The sequence below is a fragment of the Thamnophis elegans genome, chromosome 15 (genome assembly GCF_009769535.1).
Source record: "Thamnophis elegans isolate rThaEle1 chromosome 15, rThaEle1.pri, whole genome shotgun sequence".
NCBI lineage: Eukaryota > Metazoa > Chordata > Lepidosauria > Squamata > Colubridae > Thamnophis > Thamnophis elegans.
In genome coordinates, this window is record NC_045555.1 from 886,131 (window position 1) to 902,274 (window position 16,144).

The window sequence follows — 16,144 nt, forward strand, 5'->3', positions numbered from 1 at the left end:
TCCGGACGGCCGCCTTGAGCCTGGCCCTAAACGCCCAACGGTGGGGCCGGCTATTCCGAAGGGCGTCCGTTCCGGAGAGTTCCGCTGGCTGAGCTCAGGTGGAGAGGGGCTTCCCTGCGGGCGGAGTGGGGCACCTCCAGGGCAGGGACTCGCGCAGAGACGCAGCCGAGGAAAAACGGGCAAGGGACCCTCTCTTGGCCCATGCCAGAAGGAAGGAATTGCTGCCATCGGAGAGAGAAAACGGGATCCTCTTGAATCCGGAACCCAGCGCTTCATGATTTCCCTCCTCCTCCTCCTCCTCCTCCTCCTCCGCTCCTCCCACCCTGAATCATCCCCTCTCCCCTTTCTCCAATCCCGCAAAGGGCTAGGCGCCCTGCCACTTACTCTCGATGGGCTCCAGGAGCAGCGGGTGCAGGAGGGCGCGGGGAGTCCCCTGATGGACAGGGAGCCTGCGGAGGGAAGGGAAGGGGAGAAGAAGCGGGGTTGGCGATTGGGCCAAAATTACCCAGCCTTGGTTTTCCTGCCTAAGGCGGGACTAGAACTCCCAGGCTCCCGGCAGTTGGCCCAAAGCCACCCAGCTGCCTTTCCTGCCTAATATGGGGCTAGAATTCACTGTCTCCTGGCGGTTGGCCCAAAGTCACCCAGTTGGCTTTCGTGCCTAAGGTGGGACTAGAACTCCCAGGCTCCTGGTTATGGCCCAAAGTTACCCAGCTATCTTTTCTGCCTACAGCAGGACTAGAACTCCCAGGCTCCTGGTGATTGGCCCAAAGTCATCCAGCTGGCTTTCGTGCCTAAGGGCAGACTAGAATTCCCAGTCTCCTCCTAGTTATTGGCCCAAAGTCAGCCGGCTGACTTTCATACCTAAGATGGAACTAGAACTCACCGTCTCCCGGCAACCGGCCGAAACTCACTCAGCCACCTTCCCAGCCTAAGGCAGGAACTAGAACTCACCATCCCCTAGTTTCTAGTTCAGCACTTTGCCGTCCACCCCGAGATATGGCGTTAAATCCCACCCCGCCTGGCAGAAGGGCGCCTGCTTTTAGAGCTTTTAGCCGAGTGATCCCTCGCCACCGATAAGATTCCCGAAGCTAACCAACGTACCCTTTGCCCGTCGAGTTCCAAATCAGCGGCTCGGATTTGCCGTTAAACAACCGGAGGAACCCGAAGCCGCAGCCGACTTCCCGGGGTGCCGCGTCCTGTCCCTTGGCGGTCGCCACGATTTCTAGCACCATCAAGACGCCCGGGTGGCCCACAGGGGTGAGGAAATACACCGTCTACGAGGGCAGGCGGAGAGAAAGGGTGAAGGAGAGCAAAGGCTTCCGACTTTGCTGCCGTCTTAACGCTTCCGATCTCGCGGCTGCTCGTTGGCGAGACGGTCTCGGAGACGGGAAAGATTAATCATCCCGCCTGACAGCTTCTCCAGGCCTGACACTCTCGCGCCTCCGGCACAAACGCTGGAGTCCCGAAGCGGTTTGTGATTGTGTGTCATTCCAGCTCGCCTGGCGGGAGAACAGATGCCCGACCCCACACGGAAGGTGCCCAGCGCATCTCCGGGCTGGCTCCGGTCAGCCGGGGAGCGCGAAGTCAAAACCACCCCTGCAAGGAGAGCTCGAAAAAAACCCGAATTGCGAAAACTTGAATAATCCTCGGGTTACAACCACAACGGAGCCCAAACTTTCTGCCGCTGCCGAGTGACACACACCCGTTAAGCGAGTTGTAGCCCACTTTACGACCTTCCCCCGCCACACTGGTCGAGCGAGCCACCGCTTAACGTGAAGCTCGGTGAGTCACGTGGTTGTTAAGTGAAGCTGCCTTCCCCTTCCGACTCTGCGGCTAAGAGGGGATCACGTGACCCTTGGACGCTGCAACGGTCGTAAGTATGAGTCGGTTGATATTTTTTTTAAAAAAAATCCTTAAATGAGAGGGATCGCCACAGGATTTCCGGAAGGACGCTTGGATTGAAATAAAGCCTGAGCTGCTGTTTCCTTGAAAAATTAAAATTGAAAAGCCCCCCGAGTGGACGCACGGAGGATGCTCAGAGGGAGGGCAGGTTTAGCAGAGTGGGGGAAAAAAATGGCAGCTTTTCCCCCCGCCATTTGTGGAACAAGAGCGCCCTCTGCTGTCGGGATGGAGAAGCGCACCTTCGACCGCTGGATCTTAGATTTTTTTTCCTTAAATTTTTTATTTTATCAATTTCATATATACATTCACAATTATACGATCTCATAACTGTTATTAATAATATGTATTTATAACAATTTTTCCCTACAGTTGACAATATACTTGAAGGTTGCTTTTTTAACATCCCATAGATCCATCTTATCTTACAACGGTCCTACTTCTTCTTCCCTCCCTCCCTCCCTCTTTCCTTCCCTCGTTTCTTCTCTCCTACTCCCCTTCCTTCCTTCCCTCCTTCCCCTTCCCTCCTTCTCTCCTTCCCTCCCTCCTTCCCTCCTTTCTTTTCTCCTTCCTTTCCCCCTTCCTTTCCTCCTTCCTTCCCCCCTTCCTTCTCTCCTACATTCCCTCCTTCCTTCCCTTTCTTCTCTCCTTCCTTTCCTCCTTCCTTCCCCTTCCCTCCTTTCCTCCTTCCTTCCCTCCTTTCTTTTCTCCTTCTCTCCTTCCTTTCCCCCTTCCTTTCCTCCTTCCTTCCCCCTTCCCTCCTTCCTTCCCTCCTTCCTTCCTTCCCTCCTTTCTTCTCTCCTTCTCTCCTTCCTTTCCCCCTTCCTTCCCCCCTTCCTTCTCTCCTACATTCCCTCCTTCCCTCCTTTCTTCTCTCCTTCTCTTCTTCCTTCCCTCCTTGCTTCCCTCCCTCTTTCCTACATTCCCTCCTTCCCTCCTTTCTTCTCTCCTTCTCTTCTTCCTTCCCTCCTTGCTTCCCTCCCTCCTTCCTACCCCCCTTTCTTCTCTTTCTTCTCTCCCTTTCTTCCTTCCTCCTCTTTAGGAGATTCTTATAGGAAGCTGCAGAGACATTTTTTTCCCAATTCTGGAAAAAAATTCTTTTCTATTGTTTTTTAAGGAGGATATTCTGCAGGGAAGAGGTTAACTTCCATGCAAGGGAAGGAGAGGTATGTTTATTGTTGGGAGAATTTTAATCTTTATTTTGTTTGTTTTGTCTTTTCTTATTCTGTGTAAGCCGCCCGGAATCCTCCGGGATTGGGCGGCCTATAAATTCAATAAATTAAATTAAATTAAATTGTTTGGAAATTGATCTCCTGCCCGCCTAGCCAAGAGGGGACTCCCAATACGTAAATCCGACCATATAAAACAATAAAATATTACAGTCATACATAGGAGCGCTTCGTTCTGGCTTTCGGCAAAACCATCCAATAGTGAAAGCGGGGGGGCGGGGGGTGGGAATGACAATGGCGTTCGTTTTACAACCACTGGGTCCACTTAATGACGGCCGCAAAAGAAGTTATAAACTCAAACATGTGGCCAAACCATTTTACGACGTACGCCCATAATTGAGAGACTCCAGGATGGTCGTATGTCGAGGACCACCCGTCGTTCAGTTTTTTTCCCCCCCATCTGAAAATTGAGAAAAGCTAGTCGAGCTAGCTAGTCCACTAAGCTAGGGGGGTCTCCCCATAATTTGGGGGGGGGGTGGAAGACCCATTGGCCCTTACCTCGTTGAAGACCACGGAAGGCAGCTGCCCCGGGACGGATTTCAGAGGCCTCGGGGGGCTTCTCCAGGTCCTGCCGAAGAACTGGCGGTAGGCCAGGTCGAAGAGCGAAAGGCGCAGCTGGAAAGCCACCTCCACCATGTTCTCAAGAACTTTCTGCAGAGAGTTGGAGGACCAAGGAGAGGGAGTTAGCCCCACAGAGGACCAGAGGAAGTATGGAAGTATGGAAATATGGAATCTCAAAGAAAACGGCCACAAGGGGAAGGGAAGGAATTGTCCCGAGTCGATCAGGTCTGGCTTTGGGCAATCCACGGGGAAGATTTGGGTTGACCTGGGCGTCACCCAGGTAGGAGGAAGCCACGTTGGTCGCGCTTGGTCACTTTGAGAGGGGTGGGCTTCAACTCCCAGAATTCAGGAGGGAGGGAGGGAAATGAAAGAGAAGGAAGGAAGGAGGGAGGGAATGAAACCAGAAGAGAAAGGGTGGGAGGGAGGGAAGAATTAAGGAAGGGAAGGAATTGAACGAGGAGGGGAGGAAGAAAGGAGGAGGGTGAGGGAGGAAGAAAGGAAGGAGGGAAAAGGGGAAGGAAGGAAACCAGAAAGAGAAAGAGTGGGAGGGAGGGAAGAAGAATTAAGGAAGGAAGGAAGAAGAGGGAGGGAAGAAAGGAGGGAGGGAAGGAGGAAGAAAAGGGGAAGGAAGAACAGAAGCAGAAAGAGTGGGAGGAGGAAAGAAGAATTAAGGAAGGAATGAAAGAAGAGGGAGGGAAGAAAGAAGGAAAGGAGGAAGGAAGGAAAGAGGGGAAGAAGGAAGGAAAGAGGGGAAGAAGGAAGGAATCAGAAGAGAAAGAGTGGGTCAGAGGGAAGGAAGAATTAAGGAAGGAATGAAAGAAGAGGGAGGGAAGAAAGAAGGAAGGAAGGAAAGAGAGGAAAGAAGGAAGGAAGGAAAGAGGGGAAGAAGGAAGGAAACCAGAAGAGAAAGAGTGGGAGGGAGGAAAAGAAAAATTAAGGAAGGAAGGAATGAAAGAGGGAGGAAAGACAGAAGGAATGGAGGAAGGAAGGAAAGAGGGGAAAGAAGAGAGGAAGGAAAGAGGGGGAGAAGGAAGGAATCAGAAGAGAAAGAGTGGGACAGAGGGAAGGAAGAATTAAGGAAAGAATGAAGGAATGAAAGAAGAGGGAGGGAAGAAAGAAGGAAAGGACAGAAAGAGAAAAAGGGAGAGAGGGAGGGAAGGAAGGAAGCCATTTGTCTAACATGGCCTAAGGTTTCCTGCTTGAGCAGAGAGTTGAACCAGAAGCCCTCCCGCTCTCTTCTGATTGATTGATTGATCGATCTTACCTGTTTCAAGGCATTCCCATGGACACTCTTCAAGACGCACTGAAATGGCACCGATGGCTGCAGCGGCAAATTTGGCCTCCGTATGTTACGCGGAGGTATGGCCAGGCTTTGGCGGAAGATCTTGTGCCATTCTCCCATCCTGGGGGGGGGGGGACCAGGTGGTGGGTGGCACCGTGCGTTTCACTTCGGTTTCTGGGCTTCAGACTCAAAGCTGTTGTTTTGCGAGTGGGGAAAGAAATCCCTTTCGCTTCATTCCTGGGAGAAAAGAGTAGGCTTGAGTTAGGAAACCTGAATCATCAAGAAACCGCTCCATCTGAAAGTTTCTTCACCTCGGCAGCTTGAAGACTGGGACTTCAACTCCCAGAATTCTCTCCATGCTCTCTTCTCCCCCTCCTCCCCATAGTGGAGAGATTGCAGCGAAAGGGATTAAGAGGAGAGTAAGCGGGGCCACAGTGGAAATAAAGGAATGAGATTGAGATTGAGATTTAGTTTATTTGTATGCCGCCCTTCTCCGGGAGGGACTCAGGGCGGAGAACAACTCAGGAGGGGAAAAAGGGGATACAGACACAATACACGTAATTAAAATACACAAGAGTCATACAGCCATACAAGTCGAGAGGGGAGGGGAACTCATCAACCCCAGGGAAATTAGCACCAGGGAAATTGAAGTCTGCCCATCTTCAAACCACAAAGAGGGGCGGGGAAAAAACTTCTGGTCTAGAAGTATTAAAAAGGACCAGCTTCCAAGTCAAACCTCTCCCCCCCACCCCCCAAAAAAACCCTCTGACATTTGTAGAGAGGTGACATTTGAAGGACAAGTCTTCCTACGCGAAGGGCTGTCGAATTTCAGCTCTTAATTTAGTTGCTCATTTGACACTTCTCTTTTTTGCAAGGTCAGAATGATTCAGATATTTCGCAGCGAGGGATGGGGGGGGGGGAGCTGAAGGGAAGCTGACTTCATCAGAAAACGGATCCCAAGAAGAAGAAAAAAGCAAAATAAAAGGTCCCTCAAAGCCATCTGCAAAAAGAAAAAGAAAAAAAAATACGCCAAAGAATTAACCCTAATCTGTAGGCAATTTTTTATTTTTTTATTTTTGCATTTACTGGACGGAATGAGTCACCTTAACAGGCATGGAAATTCCCTCCGTGTAGTAAATTATACTATTGAATAAATATATTACCGTTATCTTTTGGAGTATAAGACGCACCTTCTCCCCCCCCCCCCCGAAAAGAGCGTAGAAATGTTGGTGGGTTTTATACACCGAATACAGCCACTTTTGGCCTCCCGAAGCCCCCATCCCATTTTTGCAAATGCAGGCAGGTTTTTTTGCAAAACAACGGGGTCTTTTCCCCCTTCCCCCAGCCCTGCTGAAGCCTGCGGAGGGCTCCTGGGGGCCGGGGAGGACAAAAACTCTTTTTTTCTTACTTACCTCTTCGAAATCTGGGTGCGTCTTATACACCGGTGCGTCTTATAGCCTGAAAAAAAATACGGTAAATTGTTCCGCGGAACGGCCGGCCCCTGGAGGCTGTGGGGTGGAAGGTTTGGAAGAAGAGACTGGACAGCCATGTGTCTGAAACGGGACAGGGCAGGGATGAGTGCCCAACAGGGAGCATGTGCGCTCGTCACTGCCCAGGGCGCATGGATGTGCCGGGGAAAAACTCCCAGTGCCCGGAACTACCACGCGCACAGAGGACAGCCGATCGTCGTGCACGCATGCGCGCCAGAAAGCAGGAAGAGGAACGGATGAGGCCGCGCGTTCCAGGCAACATGGCTCCATGTGCCACTTTGGGCACGCGTGCCACAAGTCCGCCGTCATTCTCCTAATCGAGCAGAGGGTCAGACTAGAAGACCTCCAAGGGCCCTTCCCACTCGTGTTATCTGGTTTCCTTGTCCTCTTTTCTGGAGATAAGGATACTTGAGCGAAGTAGCCCCTCGCACACGGGTGTGGTCGAAGGGCACTGTCAGGAGAAGCGCACCGCTGGGTTGGCGTTCGGGATGCAGCTTCGAGACCTCCCAAATTCCAGGAAGGTGCGATTCTCTTCCAAATTGGAGAGAATCTGAAACAGGCAGCTAAGCTCACCCATCTCTCTGCCTCAAACATAAACCCCACAAGCTGCACCTTCGGATAAAATATATGTAACAAGATCCTTGTTGCTGTTGGCTGCGAACTCGTGTCCGGCCCATCGCGACCCCCTGGACCACGTTCCTCCAGGCCTTTCTGTCCTCTCCCATCCTCTGGAGTCCATTGAAGCTCATGCCGGCTGCTTCGGTGGCTCCATCCAGCCCCCTCCTTCTCTGTCGCCCCCTTCTTCTTCTTTTGCCCTCCATCTTTCCCAGCATGAGGCTCTTCTCCAGGGAGTCCTTCTTCCTTCTCACCAGGTGGCCAAAGTCTTTGAATTCCCTCTTCAGGATCTGGCCTTCTAAAGAGCAGCCAGGGTGGATCTCCTCTAGGACTGACCGGTTGGATGGCCTTGCAGTCCAAGGGACTCAATGCAGGAGTCTTCTTCTCCAGGGAGTCCTTCTTCCTTCTCACCAGGTGGCCAAAGTCTTTAAGTTTCCTCTTCAGGATCCGGCCTTCTAAAGAGCAGTCAGGGTGGACCTCCTCTAGGACTGACCAGTTGGATGGCCTTGCAGTCCAAGGGACTCAATGCATGAGTCTTCTTCTCCAGGGAGTCCTTCTTCCTTCTCATCAGGTGGCCAAAGTCTTTGAATTCCCTCTTCAGGATCTGGCCTTCTAAAGAGCAGTCCGGTGGATCTCCTCTAGGACCGGCCTTTAAAGAGCACGTCAGGGTTGAGACATCTCTAGGATGCCCGTGGCTGGCCTGCAGTTCAAGGGACTCAATGCATGGTCTTCTTCTCAGGGAGTCCTTCTTCCTTCTATCAGGTGGCCAAAGTCTGTTGAATTCCCTTTCAGGATCTGGCCTTCTAAAGACGCAGTCAGGGGGGATATCCTCTAGGACTGACCAGTTGGATGGCCTTGCAGACCAAGGGACTCAATGCAGGATGTCTTCTCCAGGGGAAGTCCTTCTTCCTTCTCATCAGGTGGCCCAAAGTCTTTGAGTTCCTCTTCAGGATCCGGCCTTCTAAAGAGCAGCCAGGGTTGTTGATCTCCTCTAGGACTGACCGATTGGATGGCCTTGCAGTCCAAGGGACTCAATGCCGGAGTCTTCTTCTCCAGAGTCCAAAGGCTTCCATTCTTTGGCGCTCAGCCTTCCTTGTGGTCCAACCTTCACAGCCGTCCATGGCAACTGGGAAAACCACAGCCTTGGCTAGGCACACTTTTGATTGGCAGGGGAATGTCTCTGCTTTTTAGGATGCGGTCTACATTTGCCATATAGCTTCCCTCCCCAGGAAGAAGCCTCTTTCCATTTCTGGGCTGCCGTGATCTTGGAGCCCAGGAAAATAAAACGGGTCCCTCCCTCCAGACCCTACTATGTACATATTATATGTCCTTGACTTACAACCGTCCATTTAGTGACTGGAAGTCACAACAGCACCGTAACAATGACTTAGGATCCCTGTTCAGACGGCTGCGGGCTGCATCCCCAGGGTCACGTGATCAGAATTCGGATCCAGTGGAAGTGACTCACACTTATGACGGTGGCAGCGTCCTGGGGTCGTGCGATCTCCTATTTGAGACCCTCTGTCTCAAGTCAATTTATTTATTTATTTATTAGACTTATATACCGCTTCATGGGGCTTTCAGCCCTCTCTAAGCGGTTTACAGAGCCAGCATATTGCCCCCAACAACAATCCGGGTCCTCATTTTACCCACCTCGGAAGGATGGAAGGCTGAGTCAACCTTGAGCCGGTGAGATTTGAACCGCCGAACTGCAGATCAATGGACTCACTTCACAACCGTATTATTTTTCCCTGGTCAGGAAACCAATTTTGGGCACTTGGCTGCCCGTGCCCCCATTTTATGACGGATTTACTTCCGGCGTTCGACAAATCTTCGGTTTTCGGCGATCCGGGATGCTGGAAGACGCCAGTCGGCAAGGGCTTGAAATTCCAATCACATGAACCCTGGGGTGATTCTGCAGTGGTCCTAAGTCCGAGGATCAGCCATAATAGGTCGCTTTTAAGTGTCACCATCACTGTGTAGTCGCTAAATGAATGGCCATAAATCGGTTTTATAAATTTCTTTGCTGGAATCTGTGGATGGGAGGCGTAAAACCTGGCCTAAAGGTAACGGTTCCCCTCGCACATCTGTGCTCGTCGTTCCTGACTCTAGGGGGCGCTGCTCCTCAAAGCCGAAGAGCCAGCGCTGACCGAAGACATCTCTGTGGTCATGTCGCCGGCATGACTCAACTCCCGAAGGCGCACGGAACGCTGTTTCCCTTCCCACCAAAGGTGGTTCCTATTTTTCTACTTGCATTTTTTAATGTGCTTTCGAACTGTTAGGTTGGCAGAAGCTGGGACAAGTCACGGGAGCTCACTCATTTAATCAACCTGGCCTAGAAGCTGCAAAATAAAGACGTTTTTCAGATCAAAGTTCCTTGCCAGATTAAAAAAATAAAATCCGAAAGTTCTCACCTCTTGACTCAGCTTGAACATCTTAAAAAACGAGATTTCTCCTTTCACGGTTTATAATCGCTGCTCCTAGGAAACACAACGATTTTTTTTTTAAAAAGCCCTTACAATTGGAAGCGTCAAAACGATCTAATTTTTTTCCTGCTAACCAGGACTCTAAGCAGCTTAAGGCTACCGAGACTCTGTGGGGTTTTTTTTCCTCCCTACCCTCCACCCCTTTGAAAGGATTAAATCCATGCTTTTCATGTCCCAAGCAATGCGCTTAAAGCTGGAAAGAGAGAGAGAGAACATATTGTGTGATTCGTCCTCCCACTAAGAACCACGGATATATCGTGGCGTTTGCTGATATATATATTTTTTTAAAAACAACAGCTGCACATCGCCCCAGAACCTAAAAGAACAACGGAATTAATCAAGCATTTTAACACTCAGCGTAAACAGGCAGGCGACAGCAGCGCGAGGCTGGCCTGAAAAATTGTTATTTTTGAAGGCTTTCAGGCTAGTAAAATTGCTCCGCTGAGTAAAAAGCACAAAATGTTCTTAGAATAAGAGCTAGTTCTCTGTTGGGGTGTTTTTTTTTTCCTTCTCTCCTTTCCTATATAAGGGCATATAAGCACAAATCCAGAATAAAGGAGTGGCTATAAAATATAATTTAACTAGGATTTTAGGCCCAAATGTGAAAAGGAGTTTAGCTACGTTAGGAAACCAGTAACCCCAGGAAGGCAGCCAGACAATTTTAAAGAATAAAATTAATATATACAACACATTATATAAATGCAGTATAAAACATATACTCTAGCTTAGTGGCTAACATAACTGCCTGATATGTAATACAGCCCAGGTTCGATTCCCAGTAAGGGTATGGCTAGCTGATGAGAGCTAAATAGCTTGAAATAGATCTATACTAGTCTCCCTTTATTTATTTATCAGCACAAATACAACATATATGTTTCTGTCATGATGGACTCTTGTGACAAGCCGATTGACAGAGAATGGAAGCAGTTAGCTTCCTCCCATAATTGGGGCATACCAGGGGTTGTGACTTTAAATATATATATATATATATATGTATGTATGTATGTATGTATGTATGTATGTGTGTGTGTGTATATACACATACATACACACACACGTATACGTAACTTTAATATATGCATGTTACATTAATATATTTACATGCAATGTATAATTTATATGCAACGTTATACACTGAATGCATGTATGCATTTTGTACAACATATGCATTATATACATATACAAGTATGAACATATACAATATACACATACATGGAATATAAAAACATATAGGCAATATACACATACATATGTCAGTGGTGGGTTCCGGATCCCATTCCAATCGGTAAGGTTGGAATGGGCCCGGCGGCCTCCACATGGATGTGCGCCGCGCGCATGCTTCTTACACTCCAGCTGCTCAGCGGAGCATCGCACAGGTGCTGTATGTGCCATGCGCATGCACGGAAGCCTTAAAAGACAGGTAAGGAGCTCGGGCAAGTGGGTGGGCCCTCCGGAGCACCGTACCGTACCGGTATCTGGTACTCCGGGCAGGCTTCGGTATGCCCATACCGGGGCGTACCCCTCCGCAACCCACCACTGACATATGTGCAATAAGCACAGATAGGAGAAAAAAATATTCTCCCTCTCTGCATGCATGCATACATATATATGCAAACTATATATCCATGCAACATTTAAACCAGTGTTTCTCAACCTTGTCAACTTGAAGATGTCCGGACTTCAACTCCCAGAGTTCCCCAGCCAGCATTCGCTGGCTGGGGAATTCTGGGAGTTGAAGTCCGGACATCTTCAAGTTGCCAAGGTTGAGAAACACTGGTTTAAACACTCACATATGTGCAATATGCAAATATAAATGTGCTATGTATATAAAGACACCTCCCCTTTTCCCGCATGAAATGCATTTCCCATTTCCCCGCTTGCGCTAAACCCCATTGTAACCTGGTTAAGCCCCCATCCTGGTTCTCCCCAGGAAAGTTTACCATCCTTAGGGAGCCCCCCCACCCCTATTTTCACCCTTATGCACCTAGGTAGCCCCCCCCAATAATCTCACATGCTTTAGAGTCCTGTTTCTTTAAGTGATTTTTTTGGGGGGGCTTTTATGAGCAACCTAATCCCACCCGCCCCCTCCAACTCAGCACCCCCAATTTTGGTGTTCCTGGGAGGGCAGGAAAAAAAAAAGCACTCTGCACGTGCTCAGAGGCACCCTTGCTTCCCTCTCTCTCAGCTCTGGGGGCGGGGCTTCCTGGGAGGAAGTGGGGGGAGGGGAGGCCGGAAAGGGGGTTCTAGGGCCACATGGAACAATGGGGGGGCGGGACAAAGAGGGCCCCCCCAACTCCCGCCGGCCAATCAGCGCGCTCTCCCAAAGGGGAGGGAGCCGAGTGCGGCGGCCTCGAGCCTCCCGAGGGCGGAGCCGGAGGGAGCCAATCAGCGGCCGCCATTCCTTCCTGTCTCTCCCCCCCCCCAATGGGGAGAGGCGAAGAAGGGCTCCCCGATTTTCCTCCCGCCCCTCGCCTAACCTGCCGCTCCTGCGCTCCCCTAGTCTTTCGGCCGGCGGCCGCCATCTTGCTCGGGATGTACCAACCGCACCGCGGGGGAGGCGATGCCAAAACCTACTCCTCCTCAATTAAATCTTCTCTGGAAAAAAACAGGCTCTTTGGGGCTCCCTATACTCTTCTCTAAATTTTAACGTCTCCCCTCTCCTCCCTTTGCCGTTTTTATTCCTTTCCTCCCTCACGATACAGCTTGTATCTTTCCTTTCCCTCCCCCGAATTCTGGGAAATGGTTCGACCCAGCAGGCGGGCCGCCCGCTCGCTGTTGTAGCGAAGCGGTCGCCAAGGCGACGAAGAAAGGGGCGTGGTCCTATGCGGAACAAAAGCCCCGCGCGCGGGAAAGGTGGTGAAAGAAGACACGTGGATGCGTTGGGCTGGCTTTCTGGTCGTGTGAATGCGGACGTTGGCTTTCGAGCGTTTCCTGATGAATTTATGCGGCCGTCTCTTTCGGGAAACCCGAGATGATAGCCGTGGCTCACTTCAGCACAACAACCCTTCAAGGTAGGGCCATAGCGAGCTTGCAAACCTTGATTCGTGGTTTGGAAATGTTGGCTTAGCCCAGCCAATGGTCCTTTATGCTGTGCATCTTAGTTTAGCAGAACTCCAGACCTGTCTTTTGCAACTGAGCCAATTTTTATGTCAACTCCCAGAAATCCACCCATCATAAAAAGTGAGATTGGGAAAAAAAAATCAGGTAGTCCTCGACTTATGACCACAATTGAAGCCAAAATTGATGTCGCTAAGTGAGACATTTGTTAAGCGAGTTTTGCCCCATTTTACGACTTTCCTTGACATATATGTTAAGTGAATCCCTGCAGTTGTCAAATTAGCATGACGGTCGTTAAGCGATTCTGGATCCCCCCTTGATTTGGCTCCTCCGAAGGTCACAAAAGGCGATCATGATGTGACCCACGGACACTGCGATCGTCATAAATATGAAGCACTTGCCAAGCGTCTGAATTTTTGTCACGTGACCATGGAGATGCTACAGTGGTCATAAGTGTGAAGAGTGGTCATAAGTCCCTCTCTTCAGTGCAGTTGTATCTTCAAACAGTCACTAAACAAATCGTTGTAAGTCGGGAATTACCTGCATGGAAATCGCACCACCAGGAATAACAGCCTCTAATTTAATCGTTATTGGATTTGCTAACAAAGGCTATTAACCTTGATACCTTCTTATCATGGATCAAAACTGGCTTGTTTTCAAAGCTGGTAAAGAGGGAAGCCACTCTCCCCCTCTGTGTCCGTCATTCACCTTAGACCCTCCCCAATTCAGAAGTTGAACAAATCCCGCTTTAAAGCTCTTCCTAGGACTTAACCATGGCTTACTGAATAAACTGTAATGAACTGCATTTGTAACAGCCACCTATTAATCCAAACAAACCATGTTTCCTGAGGTTTAGTTACTAATATAGGGTTATTCTCAGCCAAATCCAGAAGCTCCCTTTTGAATTTTAGCAAAATTATGACTGGGTAACGCTGGTGTATTTTGCACGGAGGAAGATTCGCACTCAGTAATTTGATACAAATTATTCGCTCACTAATCAGTGAGGTGCAAATCAAACAGGCATCCAAGCCACGATTTGTCGCAACAGGGGATACAGGTTAAGCCTGAAGTAAGCCTACATCTCAACCAGGGTTGACAAAAAAAAAAACCCTCCAGGGGCCAGGATCATACTTTGTCCCCATTCCCACAACCCGTTGGCCAGTTTTACAAACTTGGGTAAATCCAGGCTTGTGAACAAAAGCCGTCAAGGATCATGGCTTGATGGCCTGTACCCCACATTTGGCGTTTAGACAATAGTTTATGGAAGATTGAGTCATCGTTGGAGACAAAGTTTGGGTTTGCCAACAAGCCAGAAAAAGACAATGGCTTGTAGGGCTCCAGCATGGCTTAAACCTGATAATTAGAGTCTAAGCCATGGTTTGTAAGAGGATCGAGTCCTTGTCTGGTTTTGCAAACTAGGGCCAAAGCCAGCTTACAAACAAGCCCTTAAAAAATCATTTTTTCATTTCATTTATTATATTTATATGCCGCCCTTTCCCCCCCCCCCCCGAAGGGGACTCAGGGCGGCTAACAAATCAAATCAGGGAAGGGGGGGGGGGTACAGACAAAAAAATAAATCATGGTTTACATGATTACATAGATCATGGTTTACAGCACCCCAAATGCCCAGGATGGCATCCTGGCCTGAACTGGCCACCTAAAACCATAGTTTTGGGGTGGATCGAGCCATTGGTCAGCTCTCAAACTAGGATCAAACCTGGCTTGCAAAAACCGAACCCCAGACGGTTTACAAAACCCCATCCTGGCTTGTGGCCGGTGTAAACCATGGCTTGTGTGGGATGGAGCGCTTGGCTAAGGCAGTGTTTCTCAACCTTGGCAACTTGAAGATGTCCGGATTTCTCAACCTTGGCAACTTGAAGATGTCCGGACTTCAACTCCCAGAAATCCCCAGCCAGCATTCGCTGGCTGGGGAATTCTGGGAATTGAAGTCCGGACATCTTCAAGTTACCAAGGTTGAGAAACACTGGGCTAAGGGGCGCCGCTGCAAGGATGCTACGCACCTGGGTACCATCCCCGGGGCCAGGGATGCAGGCGACGGCGCCGATTGGCCGCGCCGCCCGCCGGTCACTAGGAGGCGCTCCCGAGACCGGCCAATGGCGGGCGAGGGCTATTTGCATGCGGGCGATTGACGGCGCCGCCGGGCCAATGCGAGGCGCCGCCGGGCGGGCTCTCCTGGCACGAGGGCGAAGATGGTGTGAACCCGGGCAGCCGTTCCGTTCCTGCCGCCGCCGCCGCCGCAGGTAAGGGCTGGGGGATTTGGGGGGGGGGTGTCTGTGCATGGGAGGGGGTCCTTCCTTGGGGGGGGGGAGTGCACCTCCTTCTGGACGGGCTGTGGGGCTGCAATGGGCCTCCAGAAAATAGGGGGGTTGCAAAGGTGGGGAGGGGGCTGCAGAGAGGGGCATTGCAGCAAGATGCAACTCTGGGGGGAGGCAGAAGGGGGCTGCAAAACACCCTTCCTCCCGCCCCCCCCTTCATTGCAAAGGCTGCAAAACTCCCGAAGTTGGGGTCCTCCTCCTCCCCCCCCCCGCTGCTGCATTGCATGCCTCCACTGCAGCAGCTTGGTGCAAGATGCATCGATGCATGCATGCATTCAGGAAGCTGCTGGCCCTCCCTTCTCTCCCCCCCACCCACCCCTTTGCAGCTTGCAAAAGAAGGAACTGCGAGACCAGGGAAAAGGGGCGCACTGCAAAAGAAGGGGGGGGAAAACCCCACCCATTAGGGAGGGTGCAGAGTGGGGGGGGGAGGTCTCGGCCGGCCCACCATTTGTGGGGTGGGAGGGGGTGCAAATTTCAAGCGGGGAGGCCTTGTCCCCTTTACCTGCCTGCAGGCGGAAGAGGGTGGGCATGGAGACCCTCCCCATAAATGCACAAAAAGATATATTTCAAACTGGGGAGATTGGGGGTGGGGGGCTGCAGATTTGACAGCTGCCCATCAGGGACAGGAAGCAGACTCAGCCAAGTATTAGCCAATTCCCCAATGCTGAATTTTATTGCAAAGAGGGGGGGCAAAGATTGTGGTGGTTGCAGGCTGCAAGGAGGGGGAGGGGGGGCTCTGTGGGGACTTCCAAGGCGGATATTGGTGCAAAATTTGGTGTGTGCGGGGGGGGGGGGGAGAGGAAGTTGAGTGTGTGCCGCCTTCTCCATCGGCTGGTTGTGCGGTTATTATCGTGTGTGTTTTGGCAATATCCGTCCAAAAAGGAAAGGAAGAAGGCAAGATTTGCGCTGGTGAGAAACGGGGAGGAGTGGGGGGGGGCTTCTTCCTGTTCGGGGGTGTGCACACGCGTGTGCGAGCCCAATGCCCCTTTTCTCTCCCTACCCCCTCGTCTCATTTATTTTCTCCCCCAGTGGGGAAAATAGGATGTTTTGATAGCCATAGACTCCTAATTCCAGCTGGGGCAGATGTTGGGGGAGATAAATGCAGTGGGGATTTGGTCCCCCCCACCCCCTCCGCCGTCATTCTGGATCTGATCTCATCTCTGGATGCCATTGCAAGTCATTCTTGGTT

General features: G+C 50.8%; 2 protein-coding genes across 3 annotated transcripts in view; one reads left to right on the forward strand and one right to left on the reverse strand.

Moving 5' to 3' along the window:
- Positions 1-12,099, reverse strand: part of NPHP4 (nephrocystin 4) — a 31,850-nt gene extending 19,751 nt beyond the window's left edge. Inside the window, exons 1-6 of one of the 2 annotated variants that reach the window (XM_032231665.1) lie at positions 12,040-12,095; positions 9,491-9,556; positions 4,954-5,208; positions 3,627-3,779; positions 1,102-1,274; positions 385-449 (exon numbers count right to left, since the gene is read on the reverse strand). In XM_032231665.1, the coding sequence (XP_032087556.1) occupies positions 385-449; positions 1,102-1,274; positions 3,627-3,779; positions 4,954-5,091 (529 nt within the window). In that variant the 5' untranslated portion in view covers positions 5,092-5,208; positions 9,491-9,556; positions 12,040-12,095. Of the gene's footprint in view, positions 1-384; positions 450-1,101; positions 1,275-3,626; positions 3,780-4,953; positions 5,209-9,490; positions 9,557-12,039 lie in introns of both variants that reach the window. The other variant, XM_032231666.1, reaches the window with a different exon arrangement.
- A 64-nt stretch (positions 12,100-12,163) lies between these two features.
- Positions 12,164-16,144, forward strand: part of KCNAB2 (potassium voltage-gated channel subfamily A regulatory beta subunit 2) — a 40,742-nt gene continuing 36,761 nt past the window's right edge. The window contains exon 1 of the mRNA XM_032232168.1: positions 12,164-12,573. The gene's annotated coding sequence lies outside the window, so the exon portion shown is untranslated. The remainder of the gene's footprint in view (positions 12,574-16,144) is intronic.